At 42.6% G+C, this 21,273-nt stretch overlaps 1 protein-coding gene across 1 annotated transcript in view; it reads left to right on the plus strand.

Annotated features, from left to right (window-relative positions):
- LOC124146846 (calcineurin-binding protein cabin-1-like) overlaps nt 1–21,273 on the plus strand; it is a 58,226-nt gene that overhangs the window by 2,501 nt on the left and 34,452 nt on the right. Inside the window, exons 3-17 of the mRNA XM_048386697.1 lie at nt 584–697; nt 2,383–2,520; nt 3,696–3,797; nt 4,211–4,289; nt 5,300–5,429; nt 5,953–6,001; nt 7,152–7,252; nt 7,936–8,002; nt 8,824–10,954; nt 12,269–12,402; nt 13,747–13,829; nt 15,717–15,799; nt 17,600–17,753; nt 19,785–19,862; nt 20,355–20,400. Coding sequence (XP_048242654.1) covers nt 584–697; nt 2,383–2,520; nt 3,696–3,797; nt 4,211–4,289; nt 5,300–5,429; nt 5,953–6,001; nt 7,152–7,252; nt 7,936–8,002; nt 8,824–10,954; nt 12,269–12,402; nt 13,747–13,829; nt 15,717–15,799; nt 17,600–17,753; nt 19,785–19,862; nt 20,355–20,400 — 3,489 coding nt within the window. The remainder of the gene's footprint in view (nt 1–583; nt 698–2,382; nt 2,521–3,695; nt 3,798–4,210; nt 4,290–5,299; nt 5,430–5,952; nt 6,002–7,151; nt 7,253–7,935; nt 8,003–8,823; nt 10,955–12,268; nt 12,403–13,746; nt 13,830–15,716; nt 15,800–17,599; nt 17,754–19,784; nt 19,863–20,354; nt 20,401–21,273) is intronic.

Consider the following 21,273-nt stretch of genomic DNA (forward strand, 5'->3'; position numbering starts at 1 on the left):
ACTTGATTAAAAACATAAAAGAATTTGAAAAATATCTGTCTAAACCCAGCTGGTGGTACACATGCTTTGCAAATCCTGCAGTCGACCGAAATCTGCACGTTGAAATCCATGTTGTTTACGAACTGGATGTCTAGTTCGTCACCCGAGTTTGATTGGACTATGTATAGACTCATTAGTCCAGACAAAATGTAACTCCATAATTGCAGCCTAGTTTGGCAAGGGTGGAAACTGGACTTTTACAGTCAGTTAACTCCCTTGCCTCGGGAAGATGCCTTTTTGTTAATTTGACATATATATATCTTGAAAATATATCTACCTATGCAACATTTTACATCCTCAGGCACAAACAGATACAAATAAAAAGTCATTTGAAACAGCATTTCAAGCAGAATTATTTTTAAAAATGTTTCTGCATAGTGTAAAACCAATATACTGGGTCCAAGAGGAGGAAGAAATATAATCAATACCCAGACAAAGCAGTCAATACCCAATGTGAATGATAGCTTGTTGGTAAATACTCATAGCCTCAAAACATTGTCTGGAGCCCTGGTCAACATTCACTGTTCTATCTGTGTGACTGCAGGAAGCTGAAGCCTTCAGCCTGTACAGCCGGGCCCTCAGTCTGCAGCGGGAGGGAGACGTCACTGGGGCCAAACAGACATTTCAGGATCTTGTCTCTCATGATTTCCTGATTGAGGTAGGTCAAGTATGATGGTAGCCTGTAAATCAGTCTCAGACGAACCTCTAATTGAACTCTAGTTGCTCCCCTTGTTGAACACCTGGTTGAACACCTAGTTCAACACCAGGTTTTCACCCCAAGTTGAACAGCTAGTTACACCCCCAGTTGAACACCTTGTTGCTCCCTAGTTGAACACCTTGTTGCTCCCTAGTTGAACACCTAGATGAACACTTTGTTGCACCACAAGTTGAACACCTAGTTGCACCACTAGATGAACACCTAGATGCTCTCTAGTTGAACACCTGGATGAACACATTGTTGCACCACTAGTTGAACACCTTGTTGCTCCCTAGTTGAACACCTGGATGAACACTTTGTTGCACCACAAGTTGAACACCTAGTTGCACCACAAGTTGAACACCTAGTTGCACCACTAGTTGAAAACCTTGTTGCTCTCTAGTTGAACACCTGGATGAACACTTTGTTGCACCACAAGTTGAACACCTAGTTGCACCACTAGATGAACACCTAGTTGCTCTCTAGTTGAACACCTGGATGAACACATTGTTGCACCACAAGTTGAACACCTAGTTGCACCACTAGTTGAACACCTTGTTGCTCCCTAGTTGAACACCTGGATGAACACTTTGTTGCACCACAAGTTGAACACCTAGTTGCACCACTAGTTGAACACCTTGTTGCTCCCTAGTTGAACACCTGGATGAACACTTTGTTGCACCACAAGTTGAACACCTAGTTGCACCACAAGTTGAACACCTAGTTGCACCACTAGTTGAACACCTTGTTGCTCTCTAGTTGAACACCTGGATGAACACTTTGTTGCACCACAAGTTGAACACCTAGTTGCACCACTAGATGAACACCTTGTTGCTCTCTAGTTGAACACCTGGATGAACACATTGTTGCACCACAAGTTGAACACCTAGTTGCACCACTAGTTGAACACCTTGTTGCTCTCTAGTTGAACACCTGGATGAACACTTTGTTGCACCACAAGTTGAACACCTAGTTGCACCACAAGTTGAACACCTAGTTGCACCACTAGTTGAACACCTAGTTGAATCTCTAATTGAACACCTTGTTGCTCTCTAGTTGAACACCTGGATGAACACTTTGTTGCACCACTAGTTGAACACCTAGTTGAATCTCTAAGTGAACACCTTGTTGCTCTCTAGTTGAACACCTGGATGAACACATTGTTGCACCACAAGTTGAACACCTAGTTGAATCTCTAATTGAACACCTTGTTGCACCACAAGTTGAACACCTAGTTGCACCACTTGTTGAACACCTAGTTGAATCTCTAATTGAACACCTTGTTGCTCTCTAGTTGAACACCTGGATGAACACATTGTTGCCCCACAAGTTGAACACCTAGTTGCACCACAGGATGAACACCTAACATGCGTAGTTGCACCACAGGATGAACACCTGGTTGAATCTCTACTTGAACACCTGGTTGAATCCTAGCTGAACCCCAGATTACTCAGGGATCATGATCCCTAGTTTGTCTGTCAAATCCAATGCTTTTGTTGTTCTCTAAAGTGATAACGTCTATGACCTGCCTCACTTTGGGCTTTCCTCCCTATATAAGACAACATGCTGTGATATAACTGAAATACTGCTCCAAGTGGTGTAAATCCTGACTGACTGACTGACCCATGCATGGATGCTGTGCCCAGGCTGCCCGCATCGTGGAGGAGGAGCAGGACAACGTGGTTCACCCCGGCCTCCAGCTGCTGTACTCCATACACAAGAACCTGGCCGCCATCGCTGCAGACAGGGGAGACCTCCAAACTGCCATGAAGTCTTACCTTGAGGTAAAATACATTTTATTATGCCCCGTCTCGGAGAGACCTCAAAGCTGCCATGAAGTCTTACCTTGAGGTAAAATACATTTTGTTATGCCCTGCAACGAAGTGGAAGGGGGATATAGGAATGGGTGCTGTCTGTCCGTCCATCCATCCATCCATCTCGTTTAGTTTCTGTTACTCAAAAACAGTTAGAGATATCTTAACCAAACTTGGCACACAGGTATGTCTAGTGGTGACTGGTGCCTTTTGATAGTTTGGGAATTTTGAAAAAAATATTTTTCGAGTTTCCATGGCAATGACTTTGACTAAGACTGAAAATGGCGGTAGTACACAACCGGGTATGTATTTCATGCTTGTTTCATTATGTTCTTGAAAAGATTAGATCTTTTCATTGCCACCGAATTGTTTGCAATTTCTTTTCATCAGTGGTACCACACAACATTTGATCCATACTGCTATTCGTAGACACATACTGTGTTGATGAGTTGTTGGGGTGGGGTAGCCTAGTGGTTAACAAGGCACTCACCAAAGTCCCAGGTTTGATTCCTCACATGGCTACAGTGTGTGAGGCACACTTTGGTGTCCTTCACCACCATGATATTGCTGGAATATTATTGCTGAAAAGGGAAGTAAAACCATACTCACTCACTCATACATCTATGGGGGTAGAATAGGTCTTCAGCAACCCATGCTTGTCGTAAAAGGTGACTATGCTTGTCGTAAAAGGCGACTAACGGGATCGGGTGGTCAGGCTTGCTGACTTGGTTGATGCATGTCATCGATCCCAATTGCGTGGGTCGATGCTCATGATATTAATCACTGGATTGTCTGGTCCAGACTCGATTATTTACAGACCGCTGGAATATTGCTGAGTGCGGCGCTAAACAACAAACCAACCAACCAACCATACATCTATGCCTGCAAAGTCAATCTTCACAAGGGATAAAACTTATTATGTATTTGTTAATGAATTGTGTATTTATCTGAGTTTTTTATACAAAACTCAACTGAAATAACATGTTGGACACTGGGCCCCGTTCTACAATGTGATCTTAGTGCTAAGATGATTGTAAGGTTGTAGCGCTAAGATCGCTTTGTAGAACGGGGCCTTGGACTTTTAATGCCTAGTTTCAAATACTAATCAAGTACACGCAGTATACATTTCAAGGTTGTGTTTTCAGGCAGTCAAGATCGACTCCAGTGAGGTGACAGTGTGGTACAAGATCGGCACTATCGGCCTGAAGATACATGACTATTCGCTCTCTAGGCTTGCTTTTGAACAGGTACATTAATAAAATATACTACAGGGTAAACCCAGGATTCAAAATCAAAATGGGGGGCACGGGTCGCCCAGTCATCATAGAGACTCCCAACGACTGCATTTGGGTCTCGTTGTAAAGCGTCCGTCTCGGAGAGACTTATTTGGTTTGGTGCCATTGTACCCGGACGTCATAGATCACAATATCAGTCACTGGATTGTCTGGCCCAGACTCGATTTTTTTACCATCCGCCATTGTATAGCTGGAATATTGCTGAGTGTAGAATAAAGCAATAAAACTTCAGTTCATGCATGTTGGCATGGAAACCACATCTTTGTTGACGTGACCATTACCATTTGTGATGTCTTTAAATGAAAACAGATTTTTTAAGAGTGACATGTAGTCGTAAAGTAAAATATTTGTTGTGTCTATTTCAGGGCCTGCAGTGCAATCCCAACCACTGGCCTTGTTTAGATCACGTCATCCCAGTGTCCTATGCCTTGAATGATTACTGGCGTAAGTGTTCACCTCGTACCATCTGTACCTACTGTAGTGTCCATTCTATCGTGTGGAATTGACACATCGGATTATATAATGATCTGATGATACAAGAATTATTCCCTGAGAGAAGCATGGTTTTCAATTGGAAAGCATCTCATATAAATACCTCTGCACTCTGTGGGGTATTTTATGACATTCTTTGACATGCTTCGAGTGGCAGTGTTGCAACGTTACAAAGAAATTGCTGTCATAATGTCATTCCACACTCATATTATAGCACAGGGAATGAAATAACACTGTAAGGAGCTTTGTTATGATTGGCTTACGCATGTTGGAAAATAAACAACATGGTTGTGGCAAGTGTTTTCAGATGCAGTTGACTTTCAAAGTTTGAAAAAGATGGTGAATCTTGAGACTGGAAATCCATGGCTGACTCTCCCATTCATTAATTTGGAGACCAGCAAACCAAGGTTCATGTGACACAACGACCGATGACAGTCACAGGATAATTATAAACACTTCCAATGGTCTTCTATTTCTGTTCATTGTAAAAGAATTGAATTTTCCTTGTGTTCATTGAAATGATATGAAAAACCAATGTGCAAACTTTTGTAAGAATCCGCTACGTGGATTAATACTGTTTGCACATCGTTTTTTTTATTCTTACCTCAATGAACTGAAAAAACTACACAGTCAATCCTCAAGTACGAGTGAATTTACACGTAAAATATTTCTTAAGTTATTATTCATGGATGGCAAGTTGGACGTTATTTTGACTTGAACTGTTTCCATGATGGTGATGATGATGATGATGATGATGATGTAGATGATGATGATGATGATGATGCAAGCAAGTTGGTCATTATTTGGACTTGAACTGTTTCCATGATGATGATGATGCAAGCAAGTAGGTCGTTATTTGGACTTGAAATGTTTCCTTGATGATGATGATGATGATGATGATGATGGTCGTTATTTGGACTTGAACTGTTTCCATGATGATGATGATGTTGGTGACGTTTCAGGGTGCCTGTACTACATTGCCAAGGCTCTAGAGAAGGACTGCCACTATGAGAAGGGGATAGCCTTGAGAGAGGAGATGTTCCGAGAGCAGCCATCCCTCAGGCAGGACTCCAAGGACATGTTTGTCTACTGGTGAGCTCTCAGATTCACAACATAGGACAAGTCCAATCGAATAATTATCTTACTTCTCTTCCCATGGTGACCAACTTGTTTTTACTTTTTTTTCATTTCTGAAATGAGTTAACAGGTCAGGCAGTGTTCGAAATAATTTTAAAACCCAACAAGACAGTCAGGCAGGTGACCCATAAGAGTTGCCTGCCCATCTTCAAAGTTTGTTTTTACCTCTTGTAGATTCTCAAGTAATTGTTTGCATTATTTCAACTGAATCAAGACATGATTTGTTTCTTAGCTTTTGCTATTTTTCAATAATCATTATGCCTGAATGCAGTAGTCTTAAAATTATCTGCCAGATAGTCGGGCAGGTGGAGGATAATTTCATGCAGCCCGACAGAAAAGTTACCAGCCACAGGCAGGCGGGAAGGCAGTGTGTTGCATAACCCACCAGCCATGATGGATTAACAATTGTCATAGGAAAAGATACAATGTTCTTGAACTCTTTTGAGTATTATATATAGTTGTGTGATTTTCCCCACAGTGATCCCATCATCTTCACCATGAAGCTGGACAAGGCAGATGCTGAGGAGGTACAGAGAACACATTTGTTATTATTGAGTGAGTGAGTTGGATTTCACGCCGCTTTGAACAGTATTCCAGTTGTATAGCGGCATGACAGCTTAGTGTTGGAGGAAAGTTCTGGTCTCAGACTTTTACCACTTTGGTGAAACTTAACAGGTGTGTTGACAGACCTAGAACCATAATTGGGGTTAGCAGGGATTCAAACCCACAATAACAGGTTTCTGCTATGCCTAAGGGACACAACTCTGCACAGCGAATTGCGGTGTCTTAGAAGACTGGGAAACTCGTGCTCCTTTGTCATTTCAATACCATGTCCTCAATACCATGACTGACTAGGCTCGTGTGGTTTCGATGTGTCACTTGGCTGATTGTTTTTAGTCAAGCCCTGACAGGTGTAGTCATTGTTCATGCTATCAGTCACTGGTTTGCCTGGTGTAATCTCAATTATATTTTACACTTATCCTTTCTCACACCAAGCATTTCTTCTTTCGATCCTGTGTGGAAACGCCCTAGAACAAAGTTTCCAGCTTCAGAAAACATTACACCCAAACACATCCCAACATCACCATGGTCACTACCCAAACAAATGAGTCACGCACTGTAATCGACCTTACACAGTGCAAGGTGATCACCTGACATATCATTCTCTTTCTTAGAGGAGGTGGTCCAGTAGCCTAGTGGTTACAGCGTTCGCTCGTCACGCTGATTACCTGGGTTCGATTCCTGACATGGGTACAATGTGTGAAGCCCATTTCTGGTGTCACCCGTTGTGATATTGCTGGAATATTGCTATAAGCGGGGTAAAAACATACTCACCCACTCACACTCTTAGAGCAGACAGGCAAGGGTAACTGTGATGCAGGTGATTGTGTGAGATAGGATAAGTATATAAATATGCAACTTAAAGTAAAATGTTCAATTATTCAAAAAAGTATTTCATGTAAGTGGAATAGAGATGACTGTGGCATAAAACAATATTCACCCAGTCACTCACCCTCAAACTAGGAAACAGCTTTGGTAATGAGTGATGTGATGCTGTTTCAATTGAATCTATCCTACATCCTCTTGATGAAGATGTACATCAAAAGTAAAGGGTCATCTTTTTGATCTTGAGATGAGTGCCCAGCTTCTACATCTTCTACTCACGGTCACTTTCAGTACGTGGAAGAAGCTCTGGCCATGCGAAGAAAGAACCGAGAACTTGCCAAGAAACCTCCGCCCCCTGTCATCAAGTTTCCTGAGAAGATTGAATCCAACACGTAATGATATTAACAACATACACAGTTCTTAAGACTGAGTTGAATACATACTAAGAGATCCGGACACTTATTAGTCCAAAGTTGATTTGTTTCTGTTAGGGTCTGAATGTGAATGTGGTCATTCTTATATACATGTATATGATCATTCTTGTTTGATGCTGTTTGCTGATAACAATTGAGAGGTGTTGCTGCTGAAGTAATATGTATTCATATGTTTTATTTGCTGTCAGATATCTCTTATTACTAAAACATTAAAAGGGGAATATGTTGCAGTTAGATTTTGATTATTAACAGTCGATTTCAGTATTTTACTACCTAGCCACCCGTGAAAATCCGGGTTAGAATAGGTCTTCGGCAACCCATGGCTGCCATAAGAGACTATGCTTGTTGTAAGATGCGACTAACGGGATTGGGTGGTCAGACATGCTGACTTGGTTGATGCATGCTATTGTGTACTAGTTGCGTGATGTCAATCACTGGATTGTCTGGTCCAGACTCGATTAATTACAGACCACCGTCATATAGCTGGAATCTTGCTTAGTGCGGTGTTAAACAACAAACAAACAAACAAACAAACAAACAAACAAACAAACATCCTAGCCAAGAGATGCTGTAATTTACTAAAGGAAGAAACTGTCAGTTAGCGTGTATGGGTGGTGATGTTGTGTTTGCCTGTATGACAGATGGAAGTCAGTGGGGGAGGCACTGATTGCGCTCTATAACCACGCCACCCGAGCTGACCCTCCCATGGTGAGTAGCAAGGCCCCTTGTTTATTACAGCTTATATACCAATTAATCATCAAAATAAGTCCCGTTAATCCAACAGTGTTGCACATGATTTTGTCAGATTAATGAGTATGTTGGATAAACGAAATTAAGCATTATCATGTTCATTATCAATTGAACTACTGAGATAGATGACGATGAAGTACATTGTAATAAGATCATTAAGAACGAAGTCGCCATTTTGCTACGTTGTTTATTCCTTCTTTCATTTCATTCATTGACAATAACACTGCAAATGTACAGATAATATTGCACATTTTATGAAAGTAGATTAGATTATTACACTCTCTTTGTGGCCCATCTAATCTATCTGGTAGCAAATTGCAGCCATTGGCTGACTCGTCTCACATCAAAACAGGGGGCTGTGTACACAGTCAGATGACCACAGAGTCAGCTGAATATTGTCAGATTAACATGATTGATTTATGAGTCATTTCAGCAATCAGGTGTGTGGAAGCCCGAGTGCAAGGCTGTTGGATTAACGAAGTCTAAGTAGCATAGATTTATTCGGTTTACCATCATTAGTGTCAGATAAAGCTGATTTTAGCTGAGTAACAGGGTTTCTTATTGTTTTGTTTATGATTAAACAGTTACTAGAGGTCAAAATTTAGACCGGAACCCATTTTCCTGCAGATGTTAAGTTTATTAACCAATCAAAAGCCATCTTTTCTATCACTGTGAAACATGTCCAAATTAGTCAACACTCACTCGGCATTTTCAGCTTGACATTCGATCTGTCTTCCAAGCAACAGGGGAGGTAACTCTGATCATCCTTTCGTTTCCAGAGCCTCTCTATGCCGGTCGACATGTCGGAGTACAAGGAGCAAGCTGGGGGAGATCAAGAGAAGGACACCAGCACTGAGAGTAGATCTGTTAACAAGGACACTGTTCAGATGCCAGAAACAGCTAATGACAAAGAGACAGTAGCAAGCATGGATGTTGATGGACCTTTTGATGTGGTTGATGGTGACATTAGGCCTCCTCCAGACAAAAAGAAGGATGACCATGAGAAAGAACCAGATGTTAAACCAGATACACAAGCTCCAACTGAAGTTCTTTCCGATGATGTTAAAGTTGAACTATCAGCCATGGATACTACCGAGTTGGCAGCCCTGGCTATGGAAACTGTGGACACACCTGTTAAAGTTCCACCTGTTAAGGTTCCATCTGTAGAGGTTGAGATGAAGGTTGAGATGAAGGAGGAGGTAAAGGAGGAGGTGAAGGCGGTGTTGGCAGAGGCCATGGATGATGATGCTGGTGATGTGTATGCCATTTCGACTGGTCTTGATGCTTCACCAAGTCAGCCTCACAGCCAACAGGCTGGTGAAGTGTCAGAGAGAACAGACACTGTGGTACGTTGTGCTGTGCCAGTTTCGGAGGCTATTGTTGTAACTGTGACGAACCAGAGTCTGAGGTCAGTGCCGGGGTCTCAGTCACTTTTAGTAACATCCCCTCTTAGAGCTACAACAGCAACTTTGTCCAGTTCACCAGTGTCTTCAGTTTCAAGTTCAACAGTTCAAGCGTCAAAGTCGCCTATTTCCACAGTTCCAGGATCAATAGTTTCTGTTTTGAAGTCTCCAACATCCATGGTAACAGCATCAACAGTTCAAGCGTCAAAGTCGCCTGTTTCCACAGTTCCAGGATCAATAGTTCCAGTTTTGAAGTCTCCAACATCCATGGTAACAGCATCAACTGTTCCAGTGTCAAAGTCGCCTATTTCCACAGTTCCAGGATCAATAGTTCCAGTTTTGAAGTCTCCAACATCCATGGTAACAGCATCAACAGTTCAAGCGTCAAAGTCGCCTATTTCCACAGTTCCAGGATCAATAGTTCCAGTTTTGAAGTCTCCAACATCCATGGTAACAGCATCAACTGTTCCAGTGTCAAAGTCACCTGTTTCCACAGTTCCAGGATCAATAGTTCAAGGTTCCAAGTCTCCTATTTCTACAGTTTCAGGATCAGCCGTCCCAATGTCAAAATCACCTATTTCCACAATGTCAGGATCAATAGTTCCAGGTTCCAAGTCGCCTATATCTGCATCAGATGCTGCTAAGACCCCGATAATGCGAGGTATGCTGGGGCATCCTCATGTTGCACCCCACACGGATGACCCCCACAGTCACCCCACCAAGCCACATCCAGCATCAGCAGCTCAGTTGTTCAGCACCCCCAAGAGCAGCCTCCTGCTCACCACCGCCATTCCTTCTGAACTTGGAATTCATGTTCCTAATCCCATGATGAGGTCACCTCCTCTGACGTCTGGACTTCTCAGTCCTGTGCAGTTGGTGGCCTCCCCGAGATCCCACTCCGCTCCTGTGACTCCAGACATCCTGACACGCAACCCCTTCCCAAGGTCTCCACCATCCAGACCCCTGGAAGCCACCGCATCTAAATCTCAGTCTCTGCTTACACTAGCCTTGACCCAGCCCCCAGCAGCACCTCATGCGTATAATTACCCACTGATGCTAGCAGGTGGTGATGCTCCTCCAACTGAGATACCTGTTCAGATTTCCCCGACATCCAAAACCCTCTTGTCGCCTGTCCATGTGTCGTACCCATTACAAACCTCAACATACGCTTCAAAGATGAAACAGACATCTCCCATCCAAACCGTTCCACTACAGAGTACAATCTCAAGGCATCTGTCCACAGTCCAAGCCATCCCTCTCCAGGCAGCGTCCTCTGGGGCCCACTCCACACTCAGCCCGGAGGACAACCAGATGATAGCCCAGCAGGCCGCGGCCCACACCCTCATCGCCCTGGCCCAGATGCCCACTCAGCTGTCTCCCCAGAGGCTGACTGCTGCAGGTGGGAACCTTGCCACAAACACACTGGCCAGCTTCATGGCAGGAGGATTGATGAAGCAGTCATCGGAGTCGGTTGTGTCAACCCCGCCGTTTCCTCTACCTGCTGAAGGTAGGTACTCTGTGTCTCTCCACTCGTTTCCTCTACCTGCTGAAGGTAGGTACTCTGTGTCACCCCACTCGTTTCCTCGACCTGCAGAGGGTAGGCTGTCAGGGGTGGTCGGGTAGCCTAGTGGTTAAAGCGTTTGCTCGTCATGCCGAAGACCCGGGTTCGATTCCCGACATGGGTACAATGTGTGAAACCCATTTCTGGTGTCCCCCGCTGTGATATTGCTGGAATATTGCTCAAAGCTGCATAAAATCAAACTCATCATTATAAGCTGACATGACACAATGACCCTCCCTTAGACTGTGGTAATCTCTACTTGAATGCTATGACTTGTGCATAGACTATATTCGTCATGGTCCCTGTATCAGTCAGGTCATAGCCATTTAGAAGTTGGAAGAAGATGAAGTCATCAAACTATCAGTGACATCTTCTCTATCATTCATTCCCCTAATAAATGGGAAAGCAGCAGCCCTAAAACGTTGTTACAATAGTGAAAAACGTGTTAGCCATGAAATCTTTAATATCATCAGTATTTGTATGTTCTGGATTAAAGACTGGAATTTTTGTAAGGAACGTTTCTTGAGCATGTAGAGTGACTGCATTTGTTGACATTTTGGCAATGAACTGTATAACCAGTTGAGCCACAGTGTTTGCACCTTCCCGAAACATGGGCGTTACTGACAATAAAAGTCCAGTTTCCACCGTTGCCGAACTAGGCCGGAAATCTGGAGTTACGTTTTGGCTGGGCTTATGAGTCTATGCATAGTCCGATCAAAATCGCGGAATGAACTAGACATTCGGTTCGTAAACAAAAAAAGATGGATTTCAAAGTGCAGATGCTGGTTGACTGCATGATTTGCAAAGCATGTGTATCGTCAAATGGGCATCAACAGATATTTTGCAAATCTTTTCATCTTTTTAATCAAGATGCTCTAGTGATTTGATGCACTTCTCGGGGTAGACCAATTTTATCACAATATAGATCTTGATTAGCGATCAGATCGTCTTGACTGTGCACAGCCATTTAGTTTGAAGCAAATGCAAGTGATATGAGAGATGGAATCTGATAGGTCAATCGGAGGGACACAACCCTTAATAGCCCCTTGTGGCGTTACGATTGAGTCTGAAAATTCCAGCCTTTTTCGGCAAAGTGGAAACTGGATTTTTTTAGGCAGTTATCTCCTTGTCTCGGGACGATGCAGTGTCTGTGGCTGTGGTGTTTGTGACCGTAATATTTTCCTAATAAGCGAACTGTTGGATTATTGCTTGACATGCCTGACTGGTTCCACTCCTTCAACACTCCACTCTGTTCCCCAGTAGCTCTACAGGACCACCCCAACCCTGTGTCCCGGGACTTGGGGCGGAGTCAGCCAGGGGGACGGCGGGGCACGAAGAGGAAGAGAGTCAGCATACCGATTGAGGATGCCGGGATGAAGAGACGATCTGCAAGGGTGAGAGAATGAATCGAGATTCTTGTTATGAGGAATTAACAAGTGACTAGATTCGGGTCACAAGGTGGTATGTGGTCCAGTCTACAGGGCACTAGTCAGGTGAAGTAAGCAATGTTGGTCGTAGAGAGTAGTTGGATGAGTGGCCGAATTTGTCAGCTTAACCCCTGAGAATTTTGGAGCACTCTAATGTATGACATGTGTATCTGATTGTTTATTATTATTTGCTGAAATACCTTAGTCATGTGTGTCTTGGAATCCTAACGTTTGTTTATAATGAATGCACTGTCCGTCTCAAGCGAACAATCCACAAAATCAAAAGAGACTAGTTTTCTTCTGTCCATGCCTCTAGAAAATTTTCCTCATTACGATTAATGCTAAAACATTTCAGCAGAATCTATTTTTGGGTGGCCAAGTCATCTAAACGCCGCAATTCGATGTGCAAAGTTGCATCCTTTCGGCACGCCAGAAACCTATGATTGTGGGTTCGAACCCCGGTTCGCCCCGATTATGTTTCTAGGTTTGTCAGCACCATACCCGTGCTCGTGGGTTTCACCGAAGTGGTAGCATCTGAGACCTGCATCACTTCGGGCTTTCCTCCTACATTAAGCTGACATGCCGTGATATAACTGGAATACCGTATTTTCTTGAGAATAGTGTGCACCCATGTAAAATGTGCACCCCCCTCTAGGGGATTCAATATTTTGGAAAAAAAAGAAATTTGAATATTATGTGCAGTAAAAAATTACACCGTACCCCTTCAGTGAAGTCCGGCAAACGAACAGGTGATGAGAAACTCTTTCAGTACAAATTCGAAATTTGAGATAAAAAATCACCAGACATGTATTTTTTGTTCAGCTAGGCATTGTTTTATATATACAGGGATTAAGATTACCTTGTGTATTTTCTCGTAAACTAAGCCGGACACAGCAATCAGCTGTACACACATTTTCTTGGAATCTACCGGTGATTCGGTCAAGACACACCCAATGATATAACTTTACAGTATTTTAATGCAAGTATCGGCAAAAGTTGTATCTGAAACTATTTTTTTATCAGGAATAATATATTCCAATATCTTTTTAATTTAGATGCAGCTTTTACTAAACATATTTAAAATAATAATAACCCTAAGTGAAGCAGCTGATCGCTATATTGCCGGGTATTATTTTTTACATGGAACCAGTCTGACCAGTCACCTTCAAGGCTCCCGTGCACGTGATCGCGTGATCGCAAGAATTACGTGTTGTGTTTTTTGGAAAAATAGTGTGCACTTTACTCAAGAAAATATGGTACTGTTCAAAGCGGCGTTAAACCCAACTCACTCACCCTCTCACTTTCCCCCAGGTTCGCAACACGTCGCGGAAGAAGCAGGAGGACAGCATCAACATGCAGGAGCTGCTGTACAAGTTCCTGCCATCCTCCCTCCTGTGAGTCCCGTCTCACCTGTAATGGGGGGGCACGGGTGGCCCAGTCGTCTAAGGCACCGCGATTCGCTGTGCAGAGTTGCGTCCCTTGGGCAAGCCAGAAACCTATGATTGTGGGTTCGAATCCCGGTTCGCCCCGATTATGTTTCTAGGTTTGTCAGCACCATACCCGTGCTCGTGGGTTTCACCGAAGTGGCAAACGTCCGAGACCTGCATCACTTCGGGCTTTCCTCCCACATTAAGCTGACACGCCGTGATATAACTGAAATACTGTTAAAAGCGGCGTAAAACCCAACTCACTCACTCACTCACCTGTAATGGGATGTCCTCAGACTTCTGTGTGTAGGGGTAGCAGGCCCTTAGATCTGGTTTTGATAAGAATGTGGATTTATGTTTACTCGCATTGCTCCCTTTTAATTAATAATTCATAAATTGCATCTCATATGTATTCACACATGAACTTTCATGTTGTCCATCGTTAACCTGTCAGTGGTGTGTCCTTCATGTCCTATCATTTTCGTGCCATGCCAGGAGGACCCTAGATTGGTTTTGAGGTAGAACCATACTGATACTCTTTGATAGGCAGAGGAAAGGAATTTCAGGTTAAAAAGTTCCTTTATAATACACCATGTGCTTCACACTCCGTCGCAGTGGTGACTCAGCATAACACCACTGCCACAGGCTAATTTGCATATCACGTGACCGGACTTTTCTCTTGTTTGTAAACAAACGCGCTTTTTCAGAAATCAGTATAGAACGGACTAATGCAAGCATTTGGGGGCGCTTTACATATTGTTTTGCATAACTATATAGATATGCTACTACAACTGCAACAGTGAGTTGCATGACAATATATATTTATGCATCAAAGTGACCGTGTCGCTAGCTCTCCGTTGGGCTTCGATGACAGCACGTGGAGCCGTACAACCAATGTAAACATAGGATAACTACGCAAAAACAAGTAGATTTTTACGTATTTGCATACTTTCTCAATGAAAGTTAACCATTCTTTGACATTTGTTTATGAAAATGTGTAGACTTGTCAAACATGAAACGGATGAAAAGCATATGCAATATCTTGAATGGACTGTGAAAGATGTGACGAATCGTCACATGGCGCTGGCCTGTGGCAGAGGTACTATGCTAGCTGGCTGCCGGCCGCATGGAACTCTGGGTAGGAGAGTGCATGTGCTTGGCATGGAGGCCATGTTGACAAGGGGAGATCACTCCAGGTAGCTTGTTACAAGGATACGGTCTGACAACAACTGATTATAGTGGTTAACAGGTAATGAACCTCCAGTGAACAAAGTACTTTAAAAACCGTTGCCTGTAAGCATCAGTCACCACTGTATTCCTCGGCCATAATAAAATCAAGATTCTGCGGTGAATATTAGTAAATTCTGCAACCAAATTCGGATAATTCTGCACACAATTCTGCAAACTTTAAAACTTAGTTTTCGTGAATTTAGTAGTTTTGCATCTGTTTGACTTGCGACATGCATTTTTGTGATAAACTGATCCATGGCTAGAACTGCTTTTTGAAGTGAATCTGGAAATTTCCTTTGTAAGCATACAGACAGTAAGCAATAATACAAAAGTCAAATTCACTTTAAAACGAAATAAATATCCATTTACACATTTAAAACTAGCTTTAGACTCACATGTTAAAATTTTGATGGATTCTGCTGCAGATAAATGCAAAATTGTGGACAAAATGTGATTTTCTGCAAAATATTCCGGAATTGGGGAATACTGAAGCATTCATAATGAAAGAACTATTCTGCCTTGAGATCACTGGCAGTAGAAACATGCTTGTAGCTGCTTGTGACCTGTTCTACGCCCCAAGGACCTAAGAGATCCTACTCTGATGAGATATGTTGATGTTTCCAGGCAGGTCAGTGATGACGAGGATGACTTGACGATGGAGGAAACTGACTGCAGTGTCACCGCCATGGACAGTCCAAGCAGTAGAGGTATTCACATATACAGATGCCCTTAGAAGTCTCGTAAATAGATCAGGGTTATCTAGGATTTCAAACTAAGTGCCTATGGCAGGCAAATTGAGAATTTTTTTTTAAAATTTCAAAATTTGGAATTATCCTTATCCTGACTCATACTGTTGCTTATCTCAACTTATTTCCAAAAGCTAGTAGAAACTTCCTGAACTGTGTTCCCGGAGAACAGAAAAAACAGCTCTCCCGAATGCTCTAAAGCCTCTTCCTCTATACTGGTCCTGTATCACTGAAATACAAGCCTCCTCTTAAAGGAGCATAACACGAAATGTTCAATTTAGGGATTTTTGTTGACATTTGGGGACAAATATCGGGCTTGATAATTCCTGTATACACGGATACCCAGTGAAAATGATGAGCCAGGTTTCAGATGAGCTAAGAGCATATGGCCAGAATTATATGGTCATTTGTTTTATTCAGATATGAAGAATAAAAATGAAAAATATGATCAAAATTAATTGTATTTGAAATGGTGAATGTTGGTTTTCAATTTATCTGTCTCAGAGCTTTTTAGCATGGTCAGGACCCGGTTGTATCAAAGCCTCATTAACTAATGGCTACATTAAACCCTAATGATACATTAAATGCTTAATGCACCATTAGTTAATGGCATCATTAAAATCGGTTGTATCAAACGTTTATTAGCATATCATTATCTAATGATGCCTTAATGTAAGTGTCTTCATTAACCTGTCATTAAATTCGGTGTTTCCCCTAAATATTTCCCACAATTCCTTGACGTAAACACGTACGCGTTACTTCCGGTCGTCTGTCAAACACGGTCTTTCCTTGTGCGTCCTAAGCGTTCAAACAATATGTTCGCGGCCATGTTTGTTTTTAATGACACGCTAATGATGCCCCAGAACCTTCATTAAGTTAATGACGCGTTAATGACACCACGACGTCATTAAAACGTTAGTACAACTGGATTTAATGATACATTAGTTAATGAAGGTTTAATGACATGTTAATGCATCATTAAAGTTTGATACAACCGGGTCCAGATCATCAAGGAGATAGACATCCTGTGTTTTCCATTTAGAGCTGGGCTACTTGTAAATTTAGCTATGCTAGATTATATTTTGGACTGAACACAGAGCGTAAGTGAGGTTTAAATGTTTAATTATCATGTCACTATAAGGACCTCTTATCGCTCAATGTGTTTGTTTGTTTGTTGTTTAACGCCGCACTCAGCAATATTCCAGCTATATGACGGCGGTCTGTAAATAATCGAGTCTGGACCAGACAATCCATTGACATAATGAGCATCGATCCACACTATTGGGATATGATGCCATGCATCAACCAAGTCAGCGAGCCTGACCTACCAAGCCTGTTAGTCGACTCTTGCGACAAGCATAGTCGCCTTTTAAGGCAAGCATGGGTTGCTGAAGACCTATTCTATCCCAGATCTTCAATGTGAGGCAAAAGATATGATGTCAGAGTCAGCTTTAGAAAAGAGCAAATTTCAAGCTCTCTATCTATTTCCATCCTGTTTTCTGCATAAAATGTATTGCCACATACACTTTTGAATGTTGTAGTTAGTACAAATCTGCATTTCATGTAATATGATTGTACATATAATTATTTTAAAATGCCTACCTACAATGTCTGATGACATACTTTTCTATTAACATTATCTTCCGTGGTAGTCAAATCAGCTGTTTCAATTAGAGGTGGTGATTGTGATTTTATACCTCAGATTTACCAATCCCAATGGTGTATTTCCCAAATTCATGTCAGAATGATGCTTTGATGCAGGAGCAGCGAGACGCCCCTCCGAGGGTGCGCCGCTGGAGTCGACGGAGGAGAGGGAGGTGAAGGCGTTCATCCAGAGAGGCATCAGCAACTACGGCATCATCGACCTCCTGTTCCGCTACCTCACTACCCTCACTGACAAACACACCATGAAGTGGTAGGTGCAGTGACAATTCCATTAAGGGTTTCTCTATACTGTGTTCCCGGCCGCGTCATACCAAAAGACGTTAAAAGATGGCACTTGTTGTTACCCTGTCTGGCATCGGCATTAAGGGGCTAAAACAAGGACTGGTCGGCTCGGAGTCAGTATACTGTGTCTGAGTGGGGTATCCATGTTAAACTGCGGCATGGTATCTCAGTGAGCTAGCACTATAAATTGGCATCAGTCCGGACTAGTACAAGCAACAACAAACACACACACACACATGTGCATGCACGTCGCTATATAAGTGCAATAATCTTGGACGCGACGTTAAACCCAGTTTCACCTCACCTCACCTTCTTTATACTGTGCATCTTCCCGAGGCAAGGGTGTTAACTGACTATAAATGTCCAGTTTCCACCATGCCGAACTAGGCTGGAATTCCGGAGTTACATTTTGGTTAGACTTATGAGCCTATGCATAGTCCAGTCAATATCGTGTAACAAACTAGACATCCTGTTTGTAAACAACATTGATTTCAGCATGCAGATTTCAGTCGACTGCCGGGTTTGCAAAGGATGTGCACCACGAACTGGGCGTCGACAGATATTTTGCAAATCTTTCCTGTTTTTAATCAAGGTGCTCAAGTGATTTAATGCACTTCATGGGGTCAGGTCTATTACAGCATGTTAACTTGAAGGAAAGTCTGTGATGTTTACAACTTTGGTGAACACAGCTACACTGAACAAAACAAGTTATATGCTGTACACATTTAGAGACACTATAAATATACCACAAATATCAGACTAGTATGTAACCAAGTAAACAGTTGTGTACCATCAACCTGGGAAACAACATGGGAAAGGGCCTCCCTACATAAACAAGCACACAAACTCCTATTGCCACCATGACCATAACACAATATGCGCAGTAAAGCAGTGTGCATATAAGGGAAGTAACTGTGTGTTATATTGGATCGCATTGTTTTAAAGTATTAGGATTTTTTTAAAAATGGAAATAAAAACAAAACGTGCGGCAGACTTTATGATGATGCGGGCGGTGCCTGAGAACCAAGACTATTATCACTTTTAGCCTGATCCCCGACTTTTAGGAAAGAGGTCACGCTGTATGAGTGTGGACACTGGTAACTTATCAACATGTTTTTCAACATAGTAGCTACTATTTCTTCATTGCAGATAATCTTAAAGTGTTGATGAAGAAGCAGAGATTATGACAATTGTATGTGCATCCTATGTATTTTATGAAACTTGGGTCAGAATACTTGTGATACAAGCATTTGTTTCAGATAAGATTCTGTATGCATTCAGGTTGTAAAGCATAAACATAATCAGGGCGAACTAGGATTCAAACCCACAATCATAGGTGTCTGGAGTGCCCAAGAGATGCAACTCTGCACAGCGGAGTGACATAGAAGGGACACTGGTGGCACTACAATCTAGCCCAGTAACTTCAGCCTAGGAAACTGGACTTTTATAGTCAGTAACTCCCTTGCCTAGGGAAGATGTCAGGTTGTGAAGCACTCCTTATGTCTGTCTCTGGTGCCTAGGGAAGATGTCAGGTTTTGAAGCACTCCTTAAGTCTGTCTCTGGTGCCTAGGGAAGATGTCAGGTTTTGAAGCACTCCTTATGTCTGTCTCTGGTGCCTAGGGAAGATGTCAGGTTGTGAAGCACTCCTTATGTCTGTCTCTGGTGCCTAGAGAAGATGTCAGGTTTTGAAGCACTCCTTATGTCTGTCTCTGGTGCCTCGGGAAGATATCAGGTTGTGAAGCACTCCTTATGTCTGTCTCTGGTGCCAAGGGAAGATGTCAGGTTGTGAAGCACTCCTTATGTCTGTCTCTGGTGCCTAGGGAAGATGTCAGGTTGTGAAGCACTCCTTATGTCTGTCTCTGGTGCCTAGGGAAGATGTCAGGTTGTGAAGCACTCCTTATGTCTGTCTCTGGTGCCTAGGGAAGATGTCAGGTTGTGAAGCACTCCTTATGTGTGTCTCTGGTGCTGTGTTTTACTGTTGGTTCACTCTGTGTTGCAGGCCTGAGGGTTTAGGGGAGGTCTTTGTGCAGGTGTACGACAAGCTCCGCCAACATCTTACGTTTCCTTGTGTGTTTGGGTGAGTCCACTCTTCAGATGGCATTGTTAGGGAGGAGACCCGTGAAGATCTGGGGTAGAATAGGTCTTCAGCAACCCATGCATGCTTTAAGAGGTGACTATGCTTGTCGTAAGAGGCGACTAACGGGATCGGGTGGTCAGGCTCGCTGACATGGTTGATGCATGTCATCCATCCCAATTGAGTGGATCAATGAGTATGATATGAATCACTGGATTATCTGATCCAAAGATGTTTTTAAACCCAGAAGCATAGGTAATGTACTGGTACACAAGGGGAGACAACTGTGCACTCTCAACAATTACTGCCTCATCACCACCACCCCTATCCACGCCCCCACCCTACCCCCACCCCCAACCTACCCCCACCCCCACCCTACCCCCACCCCCACCCTATTCCCACCCTACCCCATGAACATGCATAAATTGGATGAAACTATTTGTGATATCAATGAGTATTGAGATGATTGAGGCGAGCCTCTGCTTGTGTTTCCAGGAGTGCGGAAGATGTGGATAATGAGGACATCTGTGAGTACGGACGAGTGAGTAACATGATGTTATCCCAGGAGAAGTAATCAGTTCACTTTGGAAGTTTTATGTTCTAGTGCCAAAGGACTGATAGTGAAAAGTGAAACGAACATAAAATATTATAATTTGAGATCTTGTTTTGTTTCTGATGAGTCTATTTAGTAATTTAACTTGTGAGAGAAATTCAGAGTAGTCCAATAGGCATCTTCTGAGCTCCAGATAAGCTGCGTATCTGCATAAAATACGCATCAGAAATGCAGAAATACGCAGTAAAATAAAATCCAAGCGTATCAAATACGCAACCAACATTACAGATACGCTACAAAAATAAAACTAATGCGTATCATCAAAATATTGTGAAGTAACCCTGCGTATTGATTAGCAAATCAGCAACTTATTTTGAAATTATAAACCGGCATTCCGTCAACCTTGCCAAACTTCACGATGACAGTTACATTATGATCATTTGCCATCACACTTTCTTGTGGAAGTATCGTGGTATTTTTGAGTCCTATAAAGCTCTGGAACCCACACGACACCAGTTTGCAGGGACTAGATGAATAGTGTTTTTAAATATTAAACTTTAATACCCACAAGTGTAAAAACTAGTGGGTAACAGAAATTTGAATACCCAGATAGAATTACTGATACCCAATGATTTTAAAATGCATGGGTAAAATACCCACAACTCCAAAAGCTTATCTGGAGCTCTGATCCTCCATATCTCCATGGCTTGAATTTATGTAAATTTACACTCCCCCTGGGTCCATCCCATGGTTCTCGCGATCTCAAATTACCCACCTTTGACTTTCATTTGTCTATTTGATTTGTTATGCTACTCTATCAAATGGACCAATCAGAATGCGAGTTACTAACCATCCTCATTG

This window comes from Haliotis rufescens, unplaced genomic scaffold (genome assembly GCF_023055435.1).
Source record: "Haliotis rufescens isolate VD_foot unplaced genomic scaffold, xgHalRufe1.0.p SCAF_6, whole genome shotgun sequence".
NCBI classification, from domain to species: domain Eukaryota; kingdom Metazoa; phylum Mollusca; class Gastropoda; order Lepetellida; family Haliotidae; genus Haliotis; species Haliotis rufescens.